The 24799-nt window shown below is 46.5% G+C and overlaps 1 protein-coding gene across 1 annotated transcript in view; it reads left to right on the forward strand.

Annotated features, from left to right (window-relative positions):
- HTR2A (5-hydroxytryptamine receptor 2A) overlaps positions 1-23832 on the forward strand; it is a 598195-nt gene extending 574363 nt beyond the window's left edge. Inside the window, exon 3 of the mRNA XM_069640123.1 lies at positions 22623-23832. Within this exon, the coding sequence (XP_069496224.1) occupies positions 22623-23422 (800 nt within the window). The 3' untranslated portion in view covers positions 23423-23832. The remainder of the gene's footprint in view (positions 1-22622) is intronic.
- The last annotated feature ends 967 nt before the right edge of the window (positions 23833-24799 follow it).

Here is a 24799-nt window from a genome sequence, read left to right on the forward strand (position 1 = left end):
CTCAGCTGATGCAATGTATCAGTGTTAGGTTGCCCTCTGCTGTCCAAATGACAAAGTGCACCCATGTGTGCCCTTCCAATTCAACAGCAGCTATCATTTGCCTTCACCTTTCACTATTGCAAACATTTGGAATAATTTCAATTTACTTCTTTCCACCACCACTACTCTTCACAAAGGGAACGGTGGTTCCAGTGTCAATGAACAGTTAATTACTGGCTCAAAGTTTCGGTCTCTGAAGAGCAAAATGCTGTAGGACGAATGCCTCCTCATGAGCTAAAACTGAACGTAGATGCTGTAATTATGTTACTACGCAATCTAATGCCATCACAGGGACTCTGCAATAGAACAAGGTTGACAATTAGGCGTCTACAAAGACACATCATAGAGGCCCATGTAATCGATGGAGCTTATACTGCGCATAACTCTCATTCCATCTAATACAAATATGTCTTTCAAATTCAAAAGAAGACAGTTACATATAAGTTTAACCTTTTCAAGGACCAATAATAAGTCACAGGGACCTATGGCCCCTTCCTGGAAGCTATTAGTGGTATTTCCAATATTTAAGAAGGGGGACAGAATTGACCCTATGAATTGCCAACCGATATTGACCTTTAAGATATGCTAGAATGGTATATGTTATGCCAGGAACAACTAGTTACAATGAAACAGAGGTTAACTGTGACTGGGTTGTCATTAGAGGTTGGTAGTTTGAATGTATGCCATTCAAGAAAGAGAACTCATATCTGCGCTGTTTAAAGATGACTACTTAAGCCAGTTTCTTAAGAAATTGACAAAGCACAATATGATACGTATACACACACGGACACCCCAAATTGTAAAAGCGTTTCTGTGAAAGACACTTCTGTTCAACATGGTCACAATAACTGTGAAATTTAATAAGGAGTCTTTTTGTCCATGTTGACTCTGCTCAAGTATCATGCATTTGGTATCCATCTACCCCAAACATGTGAAACCGTTATACCAAAATTTACATACATTTGGCATGCACAAATAGCCTGGTCCAAAGGTCAATCATGCATTTATTGTACAGTGATTGGTACATTGGTCAAAGTTCTAGGCACCTTAAATGTGTACGTTTAACAATTAAATTGCATTGTAACCCAAACGGGGGACCATTAGTCATCCTTGCTATTTTTGCAATAATCTCCCTCCCCCATCCACCCACTCAATCGCCTGAGCACCTCTCTTTGTATTTTATTCTGCCCGAGATGGAGGAATATACTGTGGAACTTGGCAGATAAAAGTGTGTGTTCACCACCACTGCAGTTCTTCTGCAGGTCCATTCCTTTCTGAAAGATGCACGACAGCTCCTGAACCCCCACAACATCATTCTGCCACCTCCTACTTTTGGAGGAAGTCGAGGTGGGCTCATTGACATGTCGTTAATGTGTCGGTGACATATCAGTGGCCACCACCCCCTGCTTGAGTTCACGTCACATGCTGTTGCTGTATCGAGAGCTGGTGCCTGCAGCAAGGGGGTCCTCCTGTAGCCTTCGCAAGGAGTAGCTTGCAGTGACATCCTTGCAACAAAATGCCTGGAGTAGCAGAAGTGACATCAAACAATCATTGACCCCCCCTGATGACATCACAGGAAGTGATATCATTTGACCCCACCCCCAAGTGACATCCCGGGAAGTGATGACAAACGATCTTCAGTGTTTCCAGGTGCTATCATTTCAGCTTGATGTAAGAACCGAGGCACAGAGGGAGGCGTGATTTGTCCACGATCACACTTTTGGACAATGTCATTTTCCATATTAGACGTGGGGTCTATATGTAAAACATACATAATGCAATACTTGTAACAGGGTTACCGAAATCTTTAATGCAGGCTACAGAGCTAGTGTATGAAACAGCTATATATCAATGGACACAGAAGTACTCGTTATCTGTAGCATTGCTATGTTAAACAAGCCAAAAAAGCGCTGACTTGGGGAGGTGTGCACTGCTGTTTACCCGAGAGCAAAATGCTGAACGAGCAAAGACAGAAAATTAAATAATTGACCAGGATTTATTATCAACAAAATTCCATGGTTGTAAATGTATCTATGAGTCAGCTACCACTACGATAGAAGAAACCTATTAGACAGGTCTGCGTACACACAGGGGAGTGCAGTTCCATGTAATTATTCTGCATTTTAAGGGCAGCACAACAAAAAGACCTACATTTTTCAGCTGGTTTTGTACAGCCTTTAAAACATGGTGTAATCACTATTTTGGGGGGTGTTCACCCCCAATCCCTCCTTTACTCCAGCACAAGAAGGACACAAACACACACACATGCACTTGTTCACCCGCTCCCTCACTCCCACCCATGAAACACTCTTCCTGACCCCCCAGCAAACAATCTCAAAAACAAATACACCAAAACACATGCAGACACACACTTTCTCTCCTGCTCCTCCCCACTAAAAACACACAATATACACACAGGCACACAAACACCTCATAACCGACTTCCCCTGCCCTTCCCTCCTGCCTTTCAGCCTCTACAAACACTCATGTGTGGCAGGGACGTGACAGTTAGGATTTAGAAAGACAGTTCTGAGTGTTGTCAGAGCAGTCTTTCTAAATCAGTCATTTTTATTTTCCTGCAAGCGAAAGAGACATTTTCACTCTATAAGGGGAGAGCACCTGATAATGTTATCTTTGCTGGAGTAAAGTAGCTGGGAAAGGTTCTTTCAATATGCTCAAGACCTCCCCATAGTTTCTATTATGTAAGCATAATTCTGCATGCTGGAGGGCTTAAAAATCCCCCACCATTTAATATAATATCATTGCTGCACACATAAATCCATGGCATCACAGTTATTTTAAAGTGAAAACACCCACGAGTTGCGTCTCACCCGGGGACTCACTGGCATACTTCAAGGCACGCACTGCACGCTACCCCATTGTCAGACAATTGTGTAGCACAACATTTCGGGGCCCCCTGCAAGCTATGATGTGCCCCTCCCCCAAACACCTTAAAAAAAAAGCACAGGGCACGCCACACCTCAGGCCGGTCTGGACCACCACGTCTGTGCTATGTCCATGATGATTATGGCGCTGCCGGTGCATACACTATGGCAAGTGAAAGAAGTAATATGTTTTTAAAATCAAAGCTTACATGTTTCACATAACATAGAAAGAAGGGGGCAGTGCCTGGTCCACACATATACCGGCCACCAATGGTGGCTGGTGAGTTGTTTTTTTGGAAGGTGTAAATATTTGCCACAAGTATGTAATTGCGACAGAGCGTAGAGAGATAGCCTGAACTAACGAAAATGGGTTTCAGGGGTTCAGGAGGTTTTCTTCCCATTCCCCTGAGAAAATACTACTTTACATAGCACACTTTCTGTGAAATTTTTGGTAAAAGGTCAACAATTTGGGTAAAAGGCCAATAATCGATGTTGTAGAGTGTAGGGTAAATCATGACAAAAAGTACAATAGATGCAAGCCACCAAACGTGCCCAGGGGATTTCCCAATGCATTATCATGCTGGTGCCTGCAATATATGCCAGTATAAAACACATTTTCATGCTGGCTGTGCCCATACATTTCCATGCTGGCTCCATCAACATATGCTGGTATCGATATATATATATTTGTGAAAGTGTGTTTGTATGTTCGGGGTTGGCTCCAGCCCCATAACAGCCCATAACAGCTGGGGCTGAAATGTTGGCCCAAGGTCGGCATACCAGTCTGGGGTGTACTGGCAATAGTGAAATTTGACCAACCTCACCCATTTGCCCTGCACAAGGGTGGAGTGGGTTCTGGCCCTGTGGCATCAGTATAGGTGATTCCGGGAGATTGACAATTTTGAGATTTTTCAAATATAGGAGGTTAGAGCACAATATAACATACAGAAGGCTATAGCGGACCCCCACGTGCATGTCAGCTGTATGTCTAGTTCCCATATAAGACCATACTCAAGTTCGCTTTAAGTTTTTTTTTTATAGTATCATCACTGGCACTGGGCACAAACTGGCTCTGCCTATATTTGCCAGTGCCCCTATGTAAGAACATACTCCCATTGGTTTGGCCATTAAAAGTGACATGTCACAATATAAAAACCTGTCCAAACTGGTTCCAATGTAAGTCAGTCTAGACCCATACGAACACTTATCATTCTTGATTCATCATAGCTGCTTAGTTAATAAAAAGTCATGATACAGTAAAAAATATGTATCAGTCTAGCGAGGTACTACTTATCATGCTTGCTTTTTTAAAGATGCTGAGTAATACATGTCATCAACAGTAAGCAATGGCTAAACTGACTGCACCAAAATGCTAGTCTAGCCAGGAAATGACCCACCAGTCACTCACTCACACCATGTCTTAAATCCACACATTGCATTCTCTATACAGGCACACCCAGACACCCAGAAAATTCAAAAACACACATCACATCACATTACTTCTAATTCACCCACCTTTCACATACATACATCTGACACACACTTCACACGTGCAAAATACATATCATATTTATTTTTAAAGTCTTCTTACCTTTTTCTTGCAGCTTTAGTCTGTCCTTCCAGGCCTCCCACGGCTCCTCCATGCTGCTCACAACCAGGAACCAGGAAGCTGTGAGAGCTTCCTTGTGCCTGTATGTGAGCTCTGAGGAGGCAGAGGGAGAAGGGTTTGGAGCGGAACATGGCATGTGACAGCTCCAAAGCCAACCCCTGCTGAGTGACTCCGTGGTCCAGCCTTCACCCGGATGGGTGAGGACTGAGTCAGGGACCTCCCAGACCAGGTGTGGTCGGAGCCCACACTACACCAGAAGCTTCAGTTTTTTACAATTGTATTTTTGTATTGTTATAAATAATTGGGGTCGCAAGGGAGTCCCCAGGAGTTGCAAGCTGTCACTCAAGGGTCGCAGTGGCGTCCCCTGGTGACCCCCAACTGACATCCCTGGTGGCTTGGCTGTAGCAGGACCATGATGAGAGCAATGTTAAGCACCAATAACAACTGCCAAGTCCACTTTGTCTTCACTGACGCCTAAAATAATAAAATGGCCCCAGGATGTTTGCGTGCGGCATTAACTGAAAACAAAGTAATTAGGCCTGTGTCATTAACGGTCAGGAACAGATGCAGACCAATTAAACGAATAAATAAATGTTTGTATTTATGCATATCATATAATATGCAATGTGAGTGAGGTGTCTGATCCTTTGTTTATCCATATGGAGAACGATTTCATTTGTCGAGATGTGAAGCATAAAATAGGCAATGTCTTACAACTATGCTGGAAAATGAAATCACTGAAATACACTACCAGCACTCACACTTTGGACATTGTTTGTATTGGATTTCTAAGTGCAACCCATTTTTTCTAATTCTGAAAATCCAGGGACGTCTCAATGTGAGTTCAAAGGGGTCTTGTGTTCTTTGGCTCAAAGAGTGTTTCATTACTTAAAATAGATGCCACAATATTTTATGTTGCGACCATGAAGCACTAAAACCTGCTGCCTGAATGTTGTTCACAACTACGTTCTGTTCTCATCAATGAACCCTGTAAAGCTTTCTGCGTTCACTATAGAACACAGAGTGACCCAGATTCTCAATTGATAAAATGGTCTAACGCATCTCATCCCTTGTGCCAAAAAAAAGCTGCACCCAAATCCACAAAGGGCCACTGAATGTGTGCATTTGGAATGCACACATTCATAGCCCCTTCTCACTACCTTTTCCCATTTGCGCAAATAGGGGGGCATTTTTGTGCATTCAATGCATATCCTGAATCCATAAATAAAATGCGCTTTCGAATGCGCAAAAATGAACATCTTCCCTTGCCTCTGTTTGGACTGGGCGCTGGGGGAAGGTCCAATGTGCAAAAGGTTCATTTCTGAACCTTTCATGCATTTTCTTTCAAGTGAGAGCGCAGCGATTGACATCGATGCTCTCCCACCTGCATGTCTATCCATTTAAAAAGGATTTTTTTTTTTTTTTACTGTATTGAATATTGCCAGACCGTTCAACAAAGGAAGAGACAAGGGGAATTTAACAACAAAACGGTTCGACCCCAAAGAACGACCATGGAAATTCAATAACTACAGAACCCTCTTGTCACTATGTTTTCTCCTCCCAGTGTGGACGCAGGACTAACAGTTCATCAAACAAAGAAAGAACTGTGAAACATTACCGGATATCTCAAACGGTTTTCGCAGCTCCCGCCTGTGATGGGCGAACCCGTGCCTCGGGCCGCCCTGTACTAGCATCCACAAGCACACACTCACTGAGTCAATGAGGCACACGTCTGTGTCTTCCAGGGTCTCAGCGGCAACTCCCGCACGGACCATCTTTATTCATACCGCGCATGCACGGCCTGAAACGATGCTCGTGCATGCATGCGTCACATCCCTCCTTTTCTTTAAACAGAAAACAACTTATACCAAACATGAAACATAACAACTGTAAACGGACCCAACGTGGGTCGCTGACCTGACTCGGGCGTCGGCTCAGTCTCCTGAGTCCAGGACATAGTCCTTGAGATGAACAGGCAGTCTGCGACCATGTCGCACAGGGTATCGGCTGCTACACCGTGGGGTCGGCAGCGGGGTATCAGTCAGCGGCGGCAAGCCCATTGGCAAGTCCACTGCCTGGCGCTCAGCCGCGGCTTCGGGCGGGGAAACTTCTTCCGGCTCTTCCTCCTGACGTTGGACATCTACCTTCTTGAAGCGGTTGCGTGTGACGGTCCCTCTCTCGTTGGCCGCTGTGAACATGGTCCCCTTGATATGGGTAACTTTCCACGGTTGGGGCTCATACGGGAGCGACAGTTTCCCTTCGGGTCGACGGTTCCACACAAGCACTGAGTCTCCCACTGCGACCTCCTCTTCTTGCAAACCTCTCCTCGCACTCTCTTTCTCGTTGCGTGCCGCTCTCTCCTCTCAGACCTTGTCGTTATCGATAACCCCGGGCTCACGGCCCTCGACTTCCAGTCGACTGGTGAGGTGTGGTTAGGCATTCCCGAAGGAACTCAACCAGCTTCTTCTTCAGGTCACCCCCTCCATTGGCCGATATTCTGAATACCTTGTTAAGGGTCCTCATGAGTCTCTCAGCTTCTCCATGTGCACAAGGCCAGAGGGGTGATACCTTCCGGTGCTGGGTTCCTTTCTCTTTCATGTACTGCGCAAACTGGTTCATGGCCCATTGTCTGAGCACAGGATCTCTGGGAAGCCATGAGTTGCAAACATCTTGTCTAGGGCCATGATGGTGTGGTCGCTTGCTGTTGACTCCACTAACTCCACTTCCGGATATCTCGACCACTGGTCGACTACGGCCAAAAAGTACATGCCCCTCCCGGTAGACCCAAAGTCAGCATGGACTGTGCCCCACGGGCTCTCACTTCTTTCCATGGAGCTGATAGGTGGAGCTCTCTCTATGGGACTTGCCGCTTGGCATGGCAGGCACCACCTCACGTGTAATTCCACTAGGCCTTCCAGATCCGGGAAACACACTTTAGGTCTCAGCCGCGTCTTCGCAACCCCCTGGTGACCTGTGTGCGCCAGCTCCAGGACACCAGCCCTCAGTGTCTGCGGAATGACAATCTGCCGTCCACGCATAAGCAGCCCATTATCCGATATCGAGAGTTCCTCCCTTACTCTCCAGAGTGCTTGGAGATCTCTCAGGGCCCTGACATCTCGCCTGCTGTTGTTCTGGAGCACCTCTTCCCAATCCCCACTTCTTAGCGCGGCCTGTATGATTTTAAATACTTCGTCCGTTGACGATTCTTCAGCCACTACTTCCCTAGACAGTGCCACCGGCATCGCGCTCTCCACAATGTTATGAACAAACTCCTGGCACTCCACCAGCTCACTGGGCCCCTGCCCTCTCTCATAGTTCGGGTGGCGGGACAGGTAATCCGCTGGATTGTTCGTTCCTGGCCTGTACAAGAGCTTGACCCCATACTCAATGAGCGCTAGCATCCAGCGCTCGATCTGCGGGGGAGGCTTCGACGATACACCCGCTAGGATGGGCAGAAGTGGCTTGAGGTCCGTCGCGCCGTCACTGGTTTACTAAGGATATAAAGGCAAAAATGCCGGCAGCCCCATAGGATGGCCAATGCCTCCCTCTCAATCTGCGAGTAGCGTCTTTCGGTATCCGTGAGGGCCTTGCTCGCGTAGGCAATGGGGCGCATGTCACCTCTGGCGTCTGATTGCATGAGAACAGCAACAAGTCCCACCGGGCTGGCATCTACAACGATCTCTGACTCGGTGGTGGGGTCAAAATACGCCATCGTGTCCCGATCTGAGAGAGCCCTCTTAATCTCTAGGAAGGCATCCTGCTCTCTCTTGTCCCACACCCATGTGGCATCGTTTTTTTGTCAAGGCTCGGAGAGGTTCGGACAGGGACGCCAGACCTTTGATGAACCGCCCACAGTAGTTAACCATCCCCAGGAAACTACGTACCTCCATGGGGGATTGGGGTGCCGCAGCCTCGCGGATGTCCTTGATTTTCTCGGGATCTGGCGAAACCCCATTGGCATGGAAAATGAACCCAATGCGATCCTTGAAAAAATTCACACTTCCCTCGATGTAGGGTAAGGCCCAGCTCCCTCAGCCTCTGTAAAGTGGACTCCAATCCCTTCATATGCTCGGCCTGAGACTCAGCGAAAACCAGAATGTCATCACTCATATTGAGTACCCCTTTGAGACCAGCTAGTGCTCCCCTGATGGCATTATGGAAAACTTCCGCCGTGGAAGAAATGCCAAAACTTAGGCGTTTAAATTGATAGAGGCCCTCATGAGTGGTAAACGTCGTAATATACCTCGAGTCTGGGTGGAGCTCTAGCTGGTGATACTCTGACCTCAGATCCAGCTTGGAGAACACCTTGGCTCCCTGTAGCTCTCCCACAATGTCATCCAGCGTGGTTGTTATGTGCCTTTCCCGTTTGATGGCAGCGTTCGTGAGACACATGTCCACGCAGATGCGGACGGCACCTGGCTGTTTAGGTTTTGGTGCCACTACAATGGGTGAGACCCAGGGCATCGGCCCTTCAACTCTTTCAATGATGTCCATCTCGACGAGTAGCTGCAGTTCCTTCTCTACCGCGCCCAGAGGTGGAAGGGAATTCGTCGATGCTTTAGGGCCGTGGGCTGAATGGTGTCGTCGATGTGTAAACGCACTGGGGGAGCCTTCAACTTGCCCACTCCTTGAAAAATGCTGGAGAACTTGTCTAGGAGTTAATCCATGTCCACCTGGTACACCTCGAGGGCAAAGTGCACAATGTCCAGCGCTTCCGACGCAGCACAGTTTAGCAGTGAGTGCGGGCTGACGTCGGTGATGAAGAATCTTGCTTTGATGGTTTTGGCCCCCCTGAGTTATGGGAACCACAAACACCCCTTGAATGGGTAGCTGTGTGTCACCCCCAAAAGTGAATATCTTGGCCTTTGACACGTCCAGTGGGGGCGGGCCCAGGATAACCTTGTAGTGTTTGGTGGCAAGTACACAAACAGAGGCCCCAATGTCAATCAGTACCTGGGTGGGGGCACCTTGAATGTCCATGACGCACGTAGGTTGTCGCCTTTTCTTCACTCCTGTCGCGAGATTTGAAATAAAGAAGATTACCTCCTCCTCTTCCTCTTCCTCCGCGAAGTTGAGCCTTTGAGTATCCTGCACCAGCGTGGCGATGCTACGTTGTCTCCTGAAGCCACCTCCACTCGCCCTCACTGGCCCTCGATGCGGTTATCGGGGCAGCTGCGCGACACATCCTGGCATAGTGACCGGGAGTGTTGCACCTTCCGCAGACTCTAGTCTTGGCAGGACAGTCCTCGGAGTGGGGCAGATCATACCCACAGTATTGGCATATAGCCGCGGTCCCCTGCGCAGGAGCCGCCTCCTGGCGCTTCTGGCTCCAGCGCGATTTTGACAGAGCCTGCCTCCCCACCGCAAACGCCTCTTCACATTTGCCTGGGCGCACTGCCGCATCCATCTTCGCGCCTCTCGTCTCGGCAAGCTCATACACCCTGCCGCTGTCTAATATTTGCATCATCATCTGTCTCTCCGCTCGCTGTGAAAAACATGTCTAATTTCTTGATCCACAGGAGCCATTTTGGGCCCAATTTCAAAGGTGGCCCAGACGTGTCGAATTCCTGCATTAGCAGCAACGAGCCCTGTTGCCGACGCGCCACTCTTGGCGGCGCTGTTTCTTCTCCGTCACTGTCCGTCATTTTTCACAGGCCGCACAGGCACCTCCCACAATCCTGGAGGCCGCAAACCTGGCTTCACGCGGACAGACACATACCTTGTTGTGTATGCTGCACTGTCCTGTCGTGCATCAGCCCTGGCATCTGCCACTGGCAATGGAATATGGCATAAAGGGCCTCTCCAGCGCTCCACCGTGAAGAATCCCTCCTCACCAGTCTTTTCTGCGGTCCTCCAGGTTGGAGGATCACAGGAGTTCCAAAAATTGAAGATTTGTATCTTCTTCAACACATGGGCAGCGCACGAGCACCCTCGCGGGCCGCTACTGCCTCACGTGTGAAAATGCAAATGGCCGCCGTCAATCGTATCGGGTCCGTGGTGTGTTAGGGGAAGAAAATCGCTGTTGACACGCCCGCGCGTGCCAAAGTGTCTCCCTTTCCACACCCGTCCTCGTTGCCAATGTGATGGGCGAACCCGTGCCTCGGGCCGCCGTACTAGCTTCCCCACACACACAATCACTGAGTCAATGAGGCACACGTCTGTGTCTTCCAGGGTCCCGGCGGCAACTCCCGCACGGGCCCTCTTTATTCATACCGCGCATGCGCGGCCCGAAACGTGGCTCGCGCATGCCAGCCTTTAGTGAAAGACGTCACACCCCCCTTTCTTTTCTTTCTATTTTTCTCTGTGTAGTTCAGAATGACATAAAGCATCTGTCTTTCTCGTGTTTGAAATATCCAATCAGGAAGTTCAAATAACAACACAAAAAGTATTTTAGGTATGTATGAAGTGGGGGTCTGTCCCTACTCCTGCTGGTTGGACCCATGTAGGCAGAAACAAATGTAATGTGTAAATGTGGTTCTCTATCATATTCTTTCATGCAATTCTCTTAGTGCTTTCCAGGTCATCCCCCTTCACTGGCAGGCAGTCCTTGGGTGTTGTAACTCTCCCCTTATCTTCTGGCCTTCATGGCATCTCCTTAGTAAGCTTCAGTGCATAGGGGAGTCTTCCTCCTGCCAGAGGCGTCACTAGTGGGGGCTGAAGGGGCTATAGCCCCGGATCTTTTGGTTGTAGCCCCTGATAGAAGCTATGGGGCTAAAACCAAAAGGCTAGCTAGTCCTGAGTCCCCACAGTCCTGGCATTAGCGTAGCGCCAGATCTTTTACACACCTAGCAACCCCTGCCTCCTGCACTCTCTCAGATTGCAGTTGTTGCTTTTTCTCTGGACCCAGACCCATTCTGTGGTGCTAACACTCTATCTACTAAGTGACCAGATAGTTTAGGTAGACAGGTGGCCAAGCCAGAACTTGTCTTTTTCCTAGGCCCTGGTTTTCTGCTCTACCAGTTCCTTTTATTTAGCCTCCTTGGTTTCCCGCCATGTGCATGTTAATAAGGGACCTCTTGGTATTCCCTCTTCTTCTTTGATGCTCTTCCACATGTGTGTTGTCACCAACCTTCCATGGGTCACCTCTTTTTGACTCGGGGTGCCCCCTAATTCCCCTCACACCATGGCTTTTTTGAGGTTCGACATCCTCCACTTCTCTGTGCCTCCTCTTCTCCTTTCTTATTTCCCTTCTCCTCTCCATTCCTCCAACACCTCCTCTACTTTTCTTTCCATTCACCTGTCTCTTCCTCTCTGATCTTCTGATCTACCCTCTCCTCTCTCCTATCTACTTCTAATGCTCTTCTTGGTGTTACCCCTTTCCCCCTCTCTCTTCTCCTCCACCTTTCTCTTTGCCCCCTACTTACTATTCACCAGCTCCTGCTGATTCATGTCTTCCCACCAACCTCCAATCCCTGTGTCTCTCTGGTCCCCTACTTCTCTTCTCCAACCTCCTGTCTCCTTTTCTCTCCAGCCTCCTGACTCTCTCCTCCAATCTCCTTTCTGTTTCATAGAGCCCCCCCAACTCTTTCCACCAGTATCCTATCTGCTTCTCTGTCCAGCCTCACATATTGCTGCTCCTTCCCCAAACGTCTGCCCTAATACTTCTAAGCCAACCGGTTGTTGTACCCCGGGAAGTCCAGTAATTGAGGCTGTAATGTCTAAATGTGTTTCACCTGGATATGCTTTAATGGGAGTGTTAACTGCATCTAAGCCTACAGTGTTCTCATCTGCGGATAATAGGACATAGATTTCAATCATGGACCCCGAGGATTGTGGTATGAAGATCTTGCGCCACCATCTTGGATCTCCATACTGGCAAAATCTGCCTAATGGACTGAGTGCTGCGTACTTCCACGCTGCAGCCTCAGCATTTCCCTGTGACTCTTGCTCTCTTCTACTGTGGGCTACTCCCTCTCCACAAAGGGTATATGGGAGTTATTCAGCTGGAGAGAGGGGTCGGGGGGATCAGAGGACAGCACATACTCGCATTTAATGCATTCCTTGTATAAACATGCCTGTAATATAATCTCTTTTGGTGTAAGTGTTGGTGTGAGGGCTGTATTATTATTTCCAATTTCTTAAAAGGACAGTACTGCATAATGGCACATATGGCAATCCGCTTCCTCCAGGTGTGGCATGATGGGGTAGCCAGGGGATCCTCCCCGGGCTATCTGTGGATCAGCATCACATGGCTTGCGGTGGCATCTGACTCCTTGGGACCCCATCACCTACCTTTAGGGGCGGCAGGGCATGTCACTGGAGTCAGCAGTATCCTTCTTAATAAACCCTGAGCAAGGGGGACATTATCACTTCAGGTAATTCCCTGGGGCCCACAGTTACAGGCCCGAGAGAAGCGAGGGAATGCATTAAATGTGAGTATGTGCTGTCCTCTGCTCCCCCACCCCTCTCTCCAGCTGAATAACTCCCATATACCCTTTGTGGAGAGGGAGTAGCCCGTCTGAAGTGGTAATGCTCCCCCTGCCAAGGGCTTATTGCTATTAGTACCCAGGCCTGTTAGACCGAGGTACTAAAAGCATTGTTGTTTCGGAACAGAAGCAAAACATGTTATGAAAAAATGGGCGCCATGGAAGGGAAAATGAAGTCCGTTTTCCCTTTCCCTGGCAGCCATTGAAAAAAGTAAACAAAAAAAATGGCTGCCATGAAAACGGGAGAAGGGACTACACGTAGTCCTTCACTCTTTCCATGGCGCCCATTAAAAAAAGTTAACAAAAAAAATGACCGCCATGGAAAGGATAGGAGGGACTACACGTAGTTCCTTCTTCCTTTCCCAATGACGGCCTGTCACAGATCACGAGCGGACGCGCTAGGGACAGAAGTGTTCCCAGCGCATCTGCTCATGAAATGGACTGAAAAGAAGGTAAGTGGTGGTGGGAGGCCAGTAGAGAATTCTGTGGCTGGGGGAGGAGGTAGGTGAGGACCACACTTACCTCGTCTTCCAGCCGCGAGGTGGCTCGGAGCGGAGGGATTACCGGTGATAATGTCCCGTTCTGAGCCTCCTCATTGGCTGAAAGCTGACCCCCCTGCCGGGTACTAATCATTGATAGCCCTCAACACATTTTCATTTTGCATAAAGGGCATTCATCCTTTCAGGTACATGTCCAACATCTGCGCCTCTGCTCACCACTCTAAAGCCTTCTCAATACTTACTCTCCTTAATCACTCTCTGGCATTGTCTTTGCCTTTGTCCCCATATTTTCTTGCCCTTACCCTACATAATATTGGCATCAGTGATTCTTCCTTTGACTTCTTGCCTCCTTTCTGTTTGATTGATCATTTTCCATCTCATGGAATATAGGTGTCTCTATTTGCACCTCCCTCCCACTGGAGGTTCCCCAAAGGTATGTTTGTTTTGGCCCAGTTCTCTTTATGCCCTACACCTCCTTTCTTGACAACCTGACCTCTTCCTTTGGATTTTCTTACAACCTATTTTCTGAAGACACTCAAATCAGTTTCACCTTCCCTTCTTCCTTAAATGCTGGCCTATACACCTGCTCCTCCAAATGTCTCTCCTCTACTGAATGCCATGTAGCTGCCTCAGGCACAACTCTTCCAAGACTGAAGTCCTATACCTCCATTCTCCCAAAGCCCTAACCCGCCTCAGATCCCCAGTATCCCTTCCCCAATAGCTGCTCACCCTTCCCCCAACGTCTGCAAATGTAGGATCCTCTTTGCTAGTTATCTAAAGCTCTGTTAGCGCATTACCTCCACTTCCAGGACAGCCGGCTTGAACCTTCTGAAAATGTTCAAGATGTGTCTTGATCTCGATGACCTTTCTACTAAAACCTTGGACAACTCGTGTCCAACTGCTCCAGCTTCTTCCTGGGTCTTCATATATCTACTCTTTTCTCACCCATGATAAAAAATTAAAAACTTTTCTTCTCACACGTTTTACAAACCCCATCCTACTCTCATACATCTGACAACAACTTTCTGCAGGCTCGCTCTCTATGCAGCGCAGGACTTCATGAAACTCCTCCTCTGAGAATATAGGTCCAATCATGGAACGGCCCTACTACCTGGCCAACTCCAGCTCTTTATACTTCTGTCCCTAAAGCCTGCAATCACAAACCCTTCTCAATTGGACAGTCTCCCCAAACACCTTGCACTGCTTCCCAATTCTGCTCCTTCACCCTCCTTGTGCCCACCAACACTACCCCCCTGGAAATCAAAAGGCAATCTCACTGCTTTCCAAAGTATCTTAAAACCACTCCTCCTACCCTGGGAAGGAGCGCCAGAAGCCTCCTGAGGAGTCACCCTCTCCTCAAAAGCCTATTCTCTCTGCAATGATCTCCTACTTCATGCACGTGTATGAGATTGCACTGTAAATACTATCATCATTTATTCATTTAATGTGTTACATTTATAGCAGTGTACAAAGCCCTAAGGCATCTAGGCGCTAGTTACAGCTACAGAAAGGTTACAAGTTAGACAGTTGCAAGACAGTTATCAGATAGGTAATACAAAATCAGTTACCATGAAGTGAACTACATTGAGATTTGAGCCTGCAGGAAAGAGGATGAGACATGCCCTACCTACTGGGTCCAGGTTAAAGCAAGGTGGGTGTGGGGATCACAGAAAGCAAAATACAGAATAGAAATTTAGTGGGTCACAAGGCACATACCTGAAAAGCCGCACCCAGTGGGGTTGGCGGCTACATGAGCAATACGAGGCAATGCTCTAGAATCGATCAAATATTATTTCAAGCGAGGTAGGGTTCACAGAACTGGCATTTTAAATACAATGAGAGAAAGTCATGTGTTCCCTGGGGCAGCCCCTGGGTAAGGACAAGTGCTTGCAGTTATAACAGTGAGATTGTTCGGGTAGCAGGAAGGGAAAAGTAGGATTAACCATATAAACGAAGGCAGGCCTGTGCGCATAGCTTAGTAGTTGGTCATGCAGCAGGCCTTCCTAGCCCGGACAGGCCCAGACAGTAGTAGTTTCTGTCCTTAAAAGTGGCCCTTTAAGGTGGTCGGCTTTGCCGGCCAGCTCCCCTGATCAGTAATAAAATAGAAATTCCCTGGCCAATCTGCCAATTGCAGAGGTGGGATTTCCTTCACAAAGGTCCTAGGAGGAAAGACTGGGGAAGCCGTAGCAGCCATACTGGACTGGAGCAGGTGCTCCGAAAAAGTGGGTGCAAGCCCAGCAGGGTTTACCTGTTGCTGGCCATCGCCGATGGCCCGGAGGTCTTATCATCTCTCCATAATGCACATTATTGTTTAGTTTTACTGTTGGATTGTTAGTCTGTGTTGTCCCAAATTCAATGTCCCCTCGTGAACCGCTCGCCCACCCCTTTCACCAGATTATCAACCTACTGCTCTTTCCCCTTTTGTGACGTAGCCTACATTGACTTGCACACCTCACTAATAATGTGTGTGCAGCATATCTGATCCTTGTGCTCACGCTTTCTTTCCATAACTATAAACCTATCTCACCATTTATCATTATCCATGCAAGAGCTGGGAGTTCCTCAAAAATGTGTTTATGATTCCGTGTTCTCACTCTATTTGGGTTCATACTGGTTTTTATAAAACATAAATAGTCAGCAAATTTGCTGACTGTGTCCACGTACGAAAAGGCGATTTTAAAATACAAAGGAGAACCTGACAAATTCAATGATCTTTGGGGTCTGTTCTTGGACACCTGTGGCTAAACGATGCGTTCATTATTTGCTTCATGAAATATGTACAGTTTGCATGACCCCTGATGTGTGTCGTCATTATGATCTGGTTGCATTGCTGTTTTACAAGGGTAATAGACGTGACATTGATATAACATGTTATGTGATTGATGTGTTTTTTTTGTTGTTTTTTTCTTTTCTCTTTATCTCACAATGCTATATCAAAAGTCTTCTAAAACAAGCAGTTTTTATAATAGGTTTACAAAGTTCTATTGTCAATATGCTTTGCTTGTACTATTTGTATATGCATGTGTGCTTTCACTTACTGGTGTTAAAATAAAAATATTTAAACTCTAAAATATACATAGTATTTATGGGTTGTTTTCTTGCTAAAAAACAATTTACCACATCTCAGACTGTGTCTCTGGGACCTCTCAGCCGCGCAATTTCTAATTCAATTTGCTTCTAGCTCATCTAATTCGCAAACAGTATACCCGTGTGGCAAGGACACCTGGATCTACCCCAGTTGCACCCAACCTTTTCCTGTGCTCCCAGAGTGGAATCCAAAGGGCCTCGATACCCCCACTGCAATCCCCACTGGGCTCTGATTTACACTGACCCTATTTCCTGATCTGAGGTCGTGTTTTGGCAGTCCTGAGGCACATTCTTTTTTCATCAGGAAAAGATTCTCTTTTGTTTTCATTTGAAAGTTGAATCGTGTTAATGATTATCAACATTCATGTGTTGTGTTAATATGTTCCTCATTCATCCTTTATCACTGTTTTGTACGTTTTCCTAGATCTGAAAACACATAAGAACCTATAGTTCAAATCATCTTCTCACTTGTAACCCCCTTTTTCCTTACAAAATGGTTCAGTAGAAGTGGTCGTAGTTCTATTTAGAAGACTCAGGTGCTTCATGGCAAAGATCTGCACAGTAGGCGAGGGGTATCCCTGGTGCCGGAGTTCTTACACTTCAGACACTCATGAAGGGGCAAAATAGTCGCGGGGAGGGGTGCAGGAATGTACCATATGATAATAATAAGAATTTGTCTTCTTATATTTCACTTCATGTTTGTTTATTTATTTATAGTGCACGCCAGACCCGAAGGTATCCGGGCACGTGTGCAAGAATACCTTAAGCTTACAGGTTACAGTTACACATTTCAACATAGTTGAGAGATACATTGGTGACGGGAAAAATGATGACACTACAGTTTGTACACGGGGTAATATACAGTTTGTGCACATAGTAAAATACAGGATTATATACACAGGTATGTGTACATAGAGAAGTATACGCAGTATACATTAAGGCAAAAAGCATGGTGGAGTAAGATCTGGTGGAGGAGCATGTAAGTATGCATATGCTCCAGATTAGCAAGTGGGTGGGATGTAGGTAGTCCTGGTGTCTGTCAGTTACGAGTCATTTTCTTTGAACCATTTAATGCAGTTAAGTCTAAAGTGTGAGTAGGATTGGTCAGACCTTAACGAGGTAGGGAGGGAGTTCCACAACTGGGCTGCTTTGACAGGGAAACTGTTACCGCCGGCGGTGCTCAGTTTAAAGGGGGGCACAACTAGCTGGGTCTATTGGAAATTCTTCTTTGGAACCTTTCTGTTAGGTATTTGGGGGCTAGATCATTAATACTTTTGTATGTTAGTGATGCTGTTTTAAGTTTAATTTTGTCCGCTGTAGAAAGCCAATTGGATTGTCTTCTGATGTCGGAGATATGCTTTCTTTTTGGGATTCCTAAGGCGGGTCTAAGGGGATTATTCTGCAAGGTTTGGATTTTTTGCAGCGTGCGTTTACTAGACCCTATATATAGTGCGTTGCAATAGTCCAGTGTGGATAATACCAGAGGTCTTGATAGGGTAAGGCAGTTGGTGGTAGACAGGAATGGTTTTGCTGCTCTGATCAGCTTGCATGTGTATGCGGTGCTGGAGGCCATCGCATTCACTTGCCTTGGTAGAGAGAGACAGGAGTCGAGGTAGAAACCTAGTGTTTTTACCTCTTTTGCTACTTTAATGGTCTTGCCATCTATGACAAATGATGAGTAGCTATCGTTCAGTTTTTTGATGTTTTGAGTACTCCCCAGTATGATGAGTTCCGTTCTGGATGCCTCTCTCTTCTAAGCACTGTAATAGCATGTGTTATTATTACCCAATTTTGTGGTACTGAATTTGTCTACCTCGGAAGGATGAGTCCGTACACTGCATTGGGAATCGTACGTGCGCAGTGCAGGCAGGCCCCACGGGAGATGCGAGCTATCACTCCAAGTAATGACTAGTGGCCGCACCTGTCAGTGTGAAAAACGCAGAGTCAAGACCGTCAGCCATTTTACTTACCCACACATTAAGTGCGCTTAAAGTGAGCGCCAGTGTCAGACATGTGAAGTGACCAAACTGCACACCCTGGTCATAAATCACAACTTTGATGTTATTTAGGACAAGCCTGGCACTGAGTACCAGGGGGCGAATAGATTGGGAAACAAATGGGCCACCAAACTTTATACAGAGGTTTCAAATCACGCTGGTAAACAATATCCCAGAAAATACATTCTAAAATGAATATTTGTTATTGCTAGGCCAGCAGATATATCAGCATAATGGCACAACTCTTGTGACAAGCACAAAGCTGGGCACAGGGACATAGAAAGAATCGCCCTCACGTTGCTACGCACTAGGAATACATTTCAATAACTAACCGATATCCCCTTTTTTAACAACGAGGTGACAGGTTGCAGGAAACTGCACTTTTTTAGACTCCAGAATAAAATGCCTTGGGCAACAAGGTCAGCGCTACTCCTTGCAAGAACAGGGGAAATCCTTGTCTTGGACGCTCCCCACGTCAGCTAACTTCTTTCTACTCGAAGTCACACCACAACAGGAACACCAACGGGACATCAAACATATGACCAAATCACCCCTTTAACACCTGATCTCCATTGTGGCACCATCAGGAGATCCTCCCGTGGGTCTCAACGTGGGCGGCACTCCACTCACATCAGTTATCCAAGCACTTTGGGGCACTCCTGAAGGCAAAACTCATCCTAAAGGGATATGACCACACCCATGGAATTCAGTTAGAATACGTTGTCTTGCGTTTGTTTACCATACCACCTACACAACAAAAGATGACAAGCGGTGTCGCTAGACACCCAACCTCAATAACATAGAATGTGACCAACCTTATATAAAAATAAGGGTATCAGGTAATATTATCCCCATATATGTGGTCGCCGTAAATAATATTGCCAGGAAAGATTGCGGCAATATTACATGGGTGACCATATATATGGGGACAGGGTAAAAAAAAAAATGTAAAAAATAAAAATAAAAAAAAGTTTGGGGGTTGGGGGGGTGTGCCCCGCATGTTCCATGCAATAATGTCGCCACAAAAAACGGCCATTTTTCAGCAAGATTTCTGTGGCGACATTATTACATGGAACCAAAATAAGGTCCACTCGAATCACCTGTCCGCCCATTTAAATTACTCCTCAGTTCTCTCAGATTCCGCCACACAATGAGCATACTGTCCTTTTGACAGTCGCTGAGAGTCCAAGATAATCAGTGGCCAACGTTCACCTAAGTCTGTGCTCTGCCTAATACCGAAACACTCCACCACTTGAAGTACACTCGAAATGTTGAGTAAGCCATACAAACGTGGTGTAAAACGCATCCTCAGGTACATGCTGTGGTGGGGCGGCCCCCCACAAATAACCACAGTGACCTTTTGGAAAAGTCCAAGGGTGTTTATTGAACTTAATTATCAGAATGACTGTTTTTCACTTCTGTATCTTTAGGGCCTAATGGGGTGGGAATATTGGCGCTAGAGCCAGCCCTTTACTCTCTCAACTGCCCCTGGCCCTGGATCCCACTTCCCAGCCCCAGACGTCCCTACTGGGTTGTTAGTAAACTACCCATCGGTAACACCTATCTGCTCTTCTGACTACCACTGCCAGAGTTTTCTCTAAACCTTACTCTCTAGGGAACTTGTAGCTTTTCCTCTCCTATCGTTGGTTAGCCTCCGGAAATAGGTAATGTTGCCTTCTTTCACCCTGCGTCACGCACACTCCTTTCACAACCTCTTACACCTGACCCTTTTGTTGTACTGTGCCCAACAACTGCTCTCCTCTCACTATGTCACTGTCCCTCCAATCGCTTCGATCTTACTTCCTTTCCCACTCCTATTATTTCCTGCCGGTTGTCCTTCCAACTATCCCTCTACCTCGGTTGTTTCTTTTCACTCCTCCTTCTCACTCTACTCTCCCGCCTCTGGTTATTCCTCTTGTAATAATTTCTAGCTCACTCAATGCCAATTAGCTAATCTGGGACATGGTGCCCTGCACACCGCTCTCACTGTTACGGAACCCGGGGATATGGTGCCCTGTTCACCCGCTTCTAGGCCCTGTTCGACCTTCTGAGACTCTCAGGGATATGGTGCACTGGACACCCTTCTTGTTACTACAGAACCCAGGGATATGGTGCCCTGCGCACCCCGGGATATGGTGCCCTGCTCACCGCTATAATACCAACTACCACTCTACCACTTATATTCTTCCCTCGCTGCTCCCGCCACCTACTACCTTTACGCCAAACAACTACTACTGCTACCTCCGCCCTCACTACTATCCCACTCTGCCACTACTCCTACTCTACCTCTAATACTCACACTCTCCTCTCTCTCACATAAACACTCTACAGACCCTCCCCTTAACAATAGCCTCAGCACTCCAAACACTCTCGCCTCCACTGGTCTCTCAGACGTCCTCCACTGGCTCCTGTCCTCACCCAACTAACAACACCTACGCACTCACACACAGCTCCTTAAATACCCCACCCCCTCCCAGGATTGGCTAATTACCCTGTGAATCACCTACCTGTCTCCAAGGCGTGTGACAGCGGAAGGCCATGGGAGGGCTTAAAATGGCTAGTAAGTCCCGTCCCTTTTCCAACATGGACCCTGCTCGGGTCCTAGGACGCTGGACTTCTCTAAGGCCTGTAGGCCTTTGAAATTAATAGTAATAAAAACAATATCCCTGGTGATATATTGGATAAGGCCTTTCTGGGTCCTTTATTTATTAATCAGAAATCCCTGCTGGGCTGGTGGTGCCCTCCTGGGGGTGGGGGAACATTGGTTTCTACGTGTTCTGCACCACCAAAATGTGCCAAAACCAATGAAAGTAGAACAGGTTAGTAACACCCACCTCTTAGATTGCCTATATGAATATTATTGGGAACTATGTGAGAGACATTTTATCAATGAGTAGTTTAGAGGGTTTATAGTGATTCCCTCGAAAATTTACGGTCGACTTGCAAAAGCATCGACTACAAACAGTCGAATGCCGAAGCATCGACAACCTATATTTTACATGTAAAAGTGCAATTCCATCTAAACCAGTCCATCAACAATATTCATGGACTGGTTTCAATGAAAATGCACTTTTACATGTAAAAATAGCATTTCCATGCATTTTTCCTAACTTTGAGACATTACATGGCACTGTCCAGTGCTGAACTTTCAGCACTGGCAAGCCCTTTGTAACGTTTTATTTATTTTTTTATATTGGGGTGGGGGTTTCCCCTCCAGCCCCCCTGGAACCAAATGCCCCTCCCAACCCTAACCCTAGCCCCAACCCTAACCCTAATTTAACCCTTAAACTAACCCTAACCCCATCCCTAACCCTAATTAAACCCTTAAACTAACCCTAGCACCAACCCCAAACCCAACCCCCACCCTAACCCTAGCCCCTAACCCAACCCTAACCCTAATTTAACCCTTAAACCATCCCAAACCCCAACCCTAATCCTAGCCCCAACCCTAACCCTAATTTAACCCTTAAACTAACCCAAGCCCCAACCCTAACCCTAATTGAACCCTTAAACTAACCCTAGCCCCAACCTCAACCCTAATACTTACCCCTAACATGTCGATGGAACCATCAAATCTTTTTCAATGAAATTGCCATTCAATGGAGTGGTATTTCGATGAAAAAAATTAGATGGTTGGGTTTAGATGGTTTGGGTTTAGATGGAATGACCGGATACCGTTAGAGGCTTTTGATAACCTATGGATGATTAAGTATTATTTGACCTGCTGCTTCATCCCCTTCATCAGTCTAGAACGTATCCCTTCTTTCCCACCCTCTTATCTTTACCTGGCTCCTTTCTCTTCTGCAGACTAAGGCACAATAAACCAACTCGCAGAGAAGCCTGGGCGCTCTGAGATAACTGTGGTGGTGATTTGGCACAGCATAAATAACTGTTATTCTAGCTTAATTTACAAGTCATTAAATCGGAATATAGTTTGATTCATTTTAAATGTTCAGTAGAGAACTGGGACATAGTAAAGCCCATCCCCAAAACTCATGTCTTGGTGCCGAGAGCACATTTGCTGTATTCATCCGAACTAACTACCTCTATAACCAATTGTTCTGCTTCTCTTCCTCCAGGTATTTCCATGCCAGTCCCAGTGTTTGGACTGCAAGATGACAGCAAAGTATTCTCACAAGAAAACTGCTCCTTGTCCGACGAATACTTCATACTGGTGGGTTCCTTTGTGGCATTTTTCATCCCTTTGGTGATCATGGTGGTGACCTATTTCTTAACTATCCGATCACTGCAAAAGGAAGCTACCCTCTGCTTCAATGACCTGGGTGCAAAAAGCAAACTGGCGCTCTTCAGCTTTCTGCCTCAAAGCTCGCTTTCTTCTGAAAAACTGTTCCAGCGCTCGCTTAACAAAGAGTTTGCACCCTATGGAAGGCGGACCATGCAGTCCATTAACAATGAGCAAAAGGCCTCCAAGGTCCTGGGCATTGTCTTCTTCCTGTTTGTTGTCATGTGGTGTCCATTTTTCATCACCAATGTGTTGGCCGTCACCTGCAAGGTCTCTTGCAACGAACACATCATTGAAGAACTACTCAAGGTATTTGTCTGGATTGGCTACCTTTCTTCGGCAGTCAACCCACTTGTGTATACATTGTTCAACAAAACCTATCGCTCTGCTTTTTCGCGGTACATTCAGTGTCGGTACAAGGAAGAGAAGAAGCCCCTACAGTTGATACTAGTGAACACTATCCCGGCCTTGGCGTACAACTCCGGTCAAATGCAACTGGCCCAAATGAAGAGCTTGAAGAAAGACGCTAAAACGAAGGCCAATGACTATTCCATGGTTACTTTGGGGATACCTCGTTTAGGCGGTGCGTCAAAGTCAAACTTAAGCCCATCAAATGAAAATGATAGCCGTGTGTGACTGTGCCGGGCCATTCATGGCTACCATAGCAACCATAGTGTGTTCATCGGACGAGATCTGGCTCCTCTGGGAGATCCTCTGAGCACTATTTAAAGGGACTCTCAATAAAATCAACATACTCCTCATGTTACACTCAACAAATCCAGGGTTGAAAACGATGTACTGTACAATATGCTTCTTTTTCAGAAAAAATGCTCATATGTCCGCTGTTTTATGCATAGGCTTTATTATACTTATTTTTTTTATATAGTCTAAAATAATATATTTCTTATATTTATCATGTGACTATCAAGGGGGTCCTATATATGTATATATACACTTAATTGTTGCTTTTGTCTTTGCAATCGGAAGCTGTGCTGTCTTGCAGTACTGTATCTTTGCAGGTTTTGGGTTTAAAGTAACTGTCTCACTATTGTTTACTTGTCTTATTGTTGACCGTGAATGAGCACTTTATGGATTTTTACAAAGCCAGGGAAAATGTCAGATAACTCATCAATAAAACAAGTTTTTTTTTAAAAAAAAAAAAATGGAAAGGAAGTACGTTGTGCAACCATGCTTTACGTAAGGAAGCACCCTGTCGGCGCCTTGTGCGTCGGATCGGATGGAGACGCTTTCCCGAATGTCATTGTGAAATGTCAATGGCCTGATTATGATAATGATCTTCAGATGCAAATGAAAAGGGACTGTGTCAGTGTCCGCGCAACCATCCATTTCTACCTTGAAGCACACTCCCACGGCTTCTTTATGTGAAATGTCTTCCAATTCTCGTGGCCAACTACACTACAATAATGTACCATTCACCCAGTGATCTGATCAGTTTCGGTTAGAACGTTAAAAAGTAAGTGCACGTCAAAAAAGGAAAAAATAGAGATGGGATTGAAATGCTTTTCATCTTTTCCTCTTTTTTTCAACATGTGTCGAGAACAGAAAGTCGTTTCTGTATGTGAGGAGTTGGCTCTCCAAGGCCCTTATTACATGTTTGCCGGTATCCCGTCGGTATTACCGGTGGGATACCGGCAAACTGTACTACCGTTTCCACCACTTGGCCTCCTGGAATTACTGGCAGTTTCGAAGTGGCCGGAAATGCCGATAAAAATCTGCATTTCATGGAGTCCAAGAGGACTCCATGGGGGGATTTGAATGTATTACCGGCAGTTTTTTGCTGGTAGTGCGGATATACCTTTGGCTCAGAGCTGGAGGTACATTCACCACCCTACCGGCAAACTTGGAGTGTGCTGGTGTGATAATGTGCCAGTCTGCGGTAATACCAGCACTTCATTACTGCACTGGCAGACTCGTAATGATGCCCCAAGTCTTAAAAAACAGAAAAAACAATGGGTGGAATTGGAAAACACACACCTCTTGCCATCCAATGGG

This window comes from Ambystoma mexicanum, chromosome 7q (genome assembly GCF_040938575.1).
Source record: "Ambystoma mexicanum isolate Mex_15411 chromosome 7q, UKY_AmexF1_1, whole genome shotgun sequence".
Lineage (NCBI taxonomy): Eukaryota > Metazoa > Chordata > Amphibia > Caudata > Ambystomatidae > Ambystoma > Ambystoma mexicanum.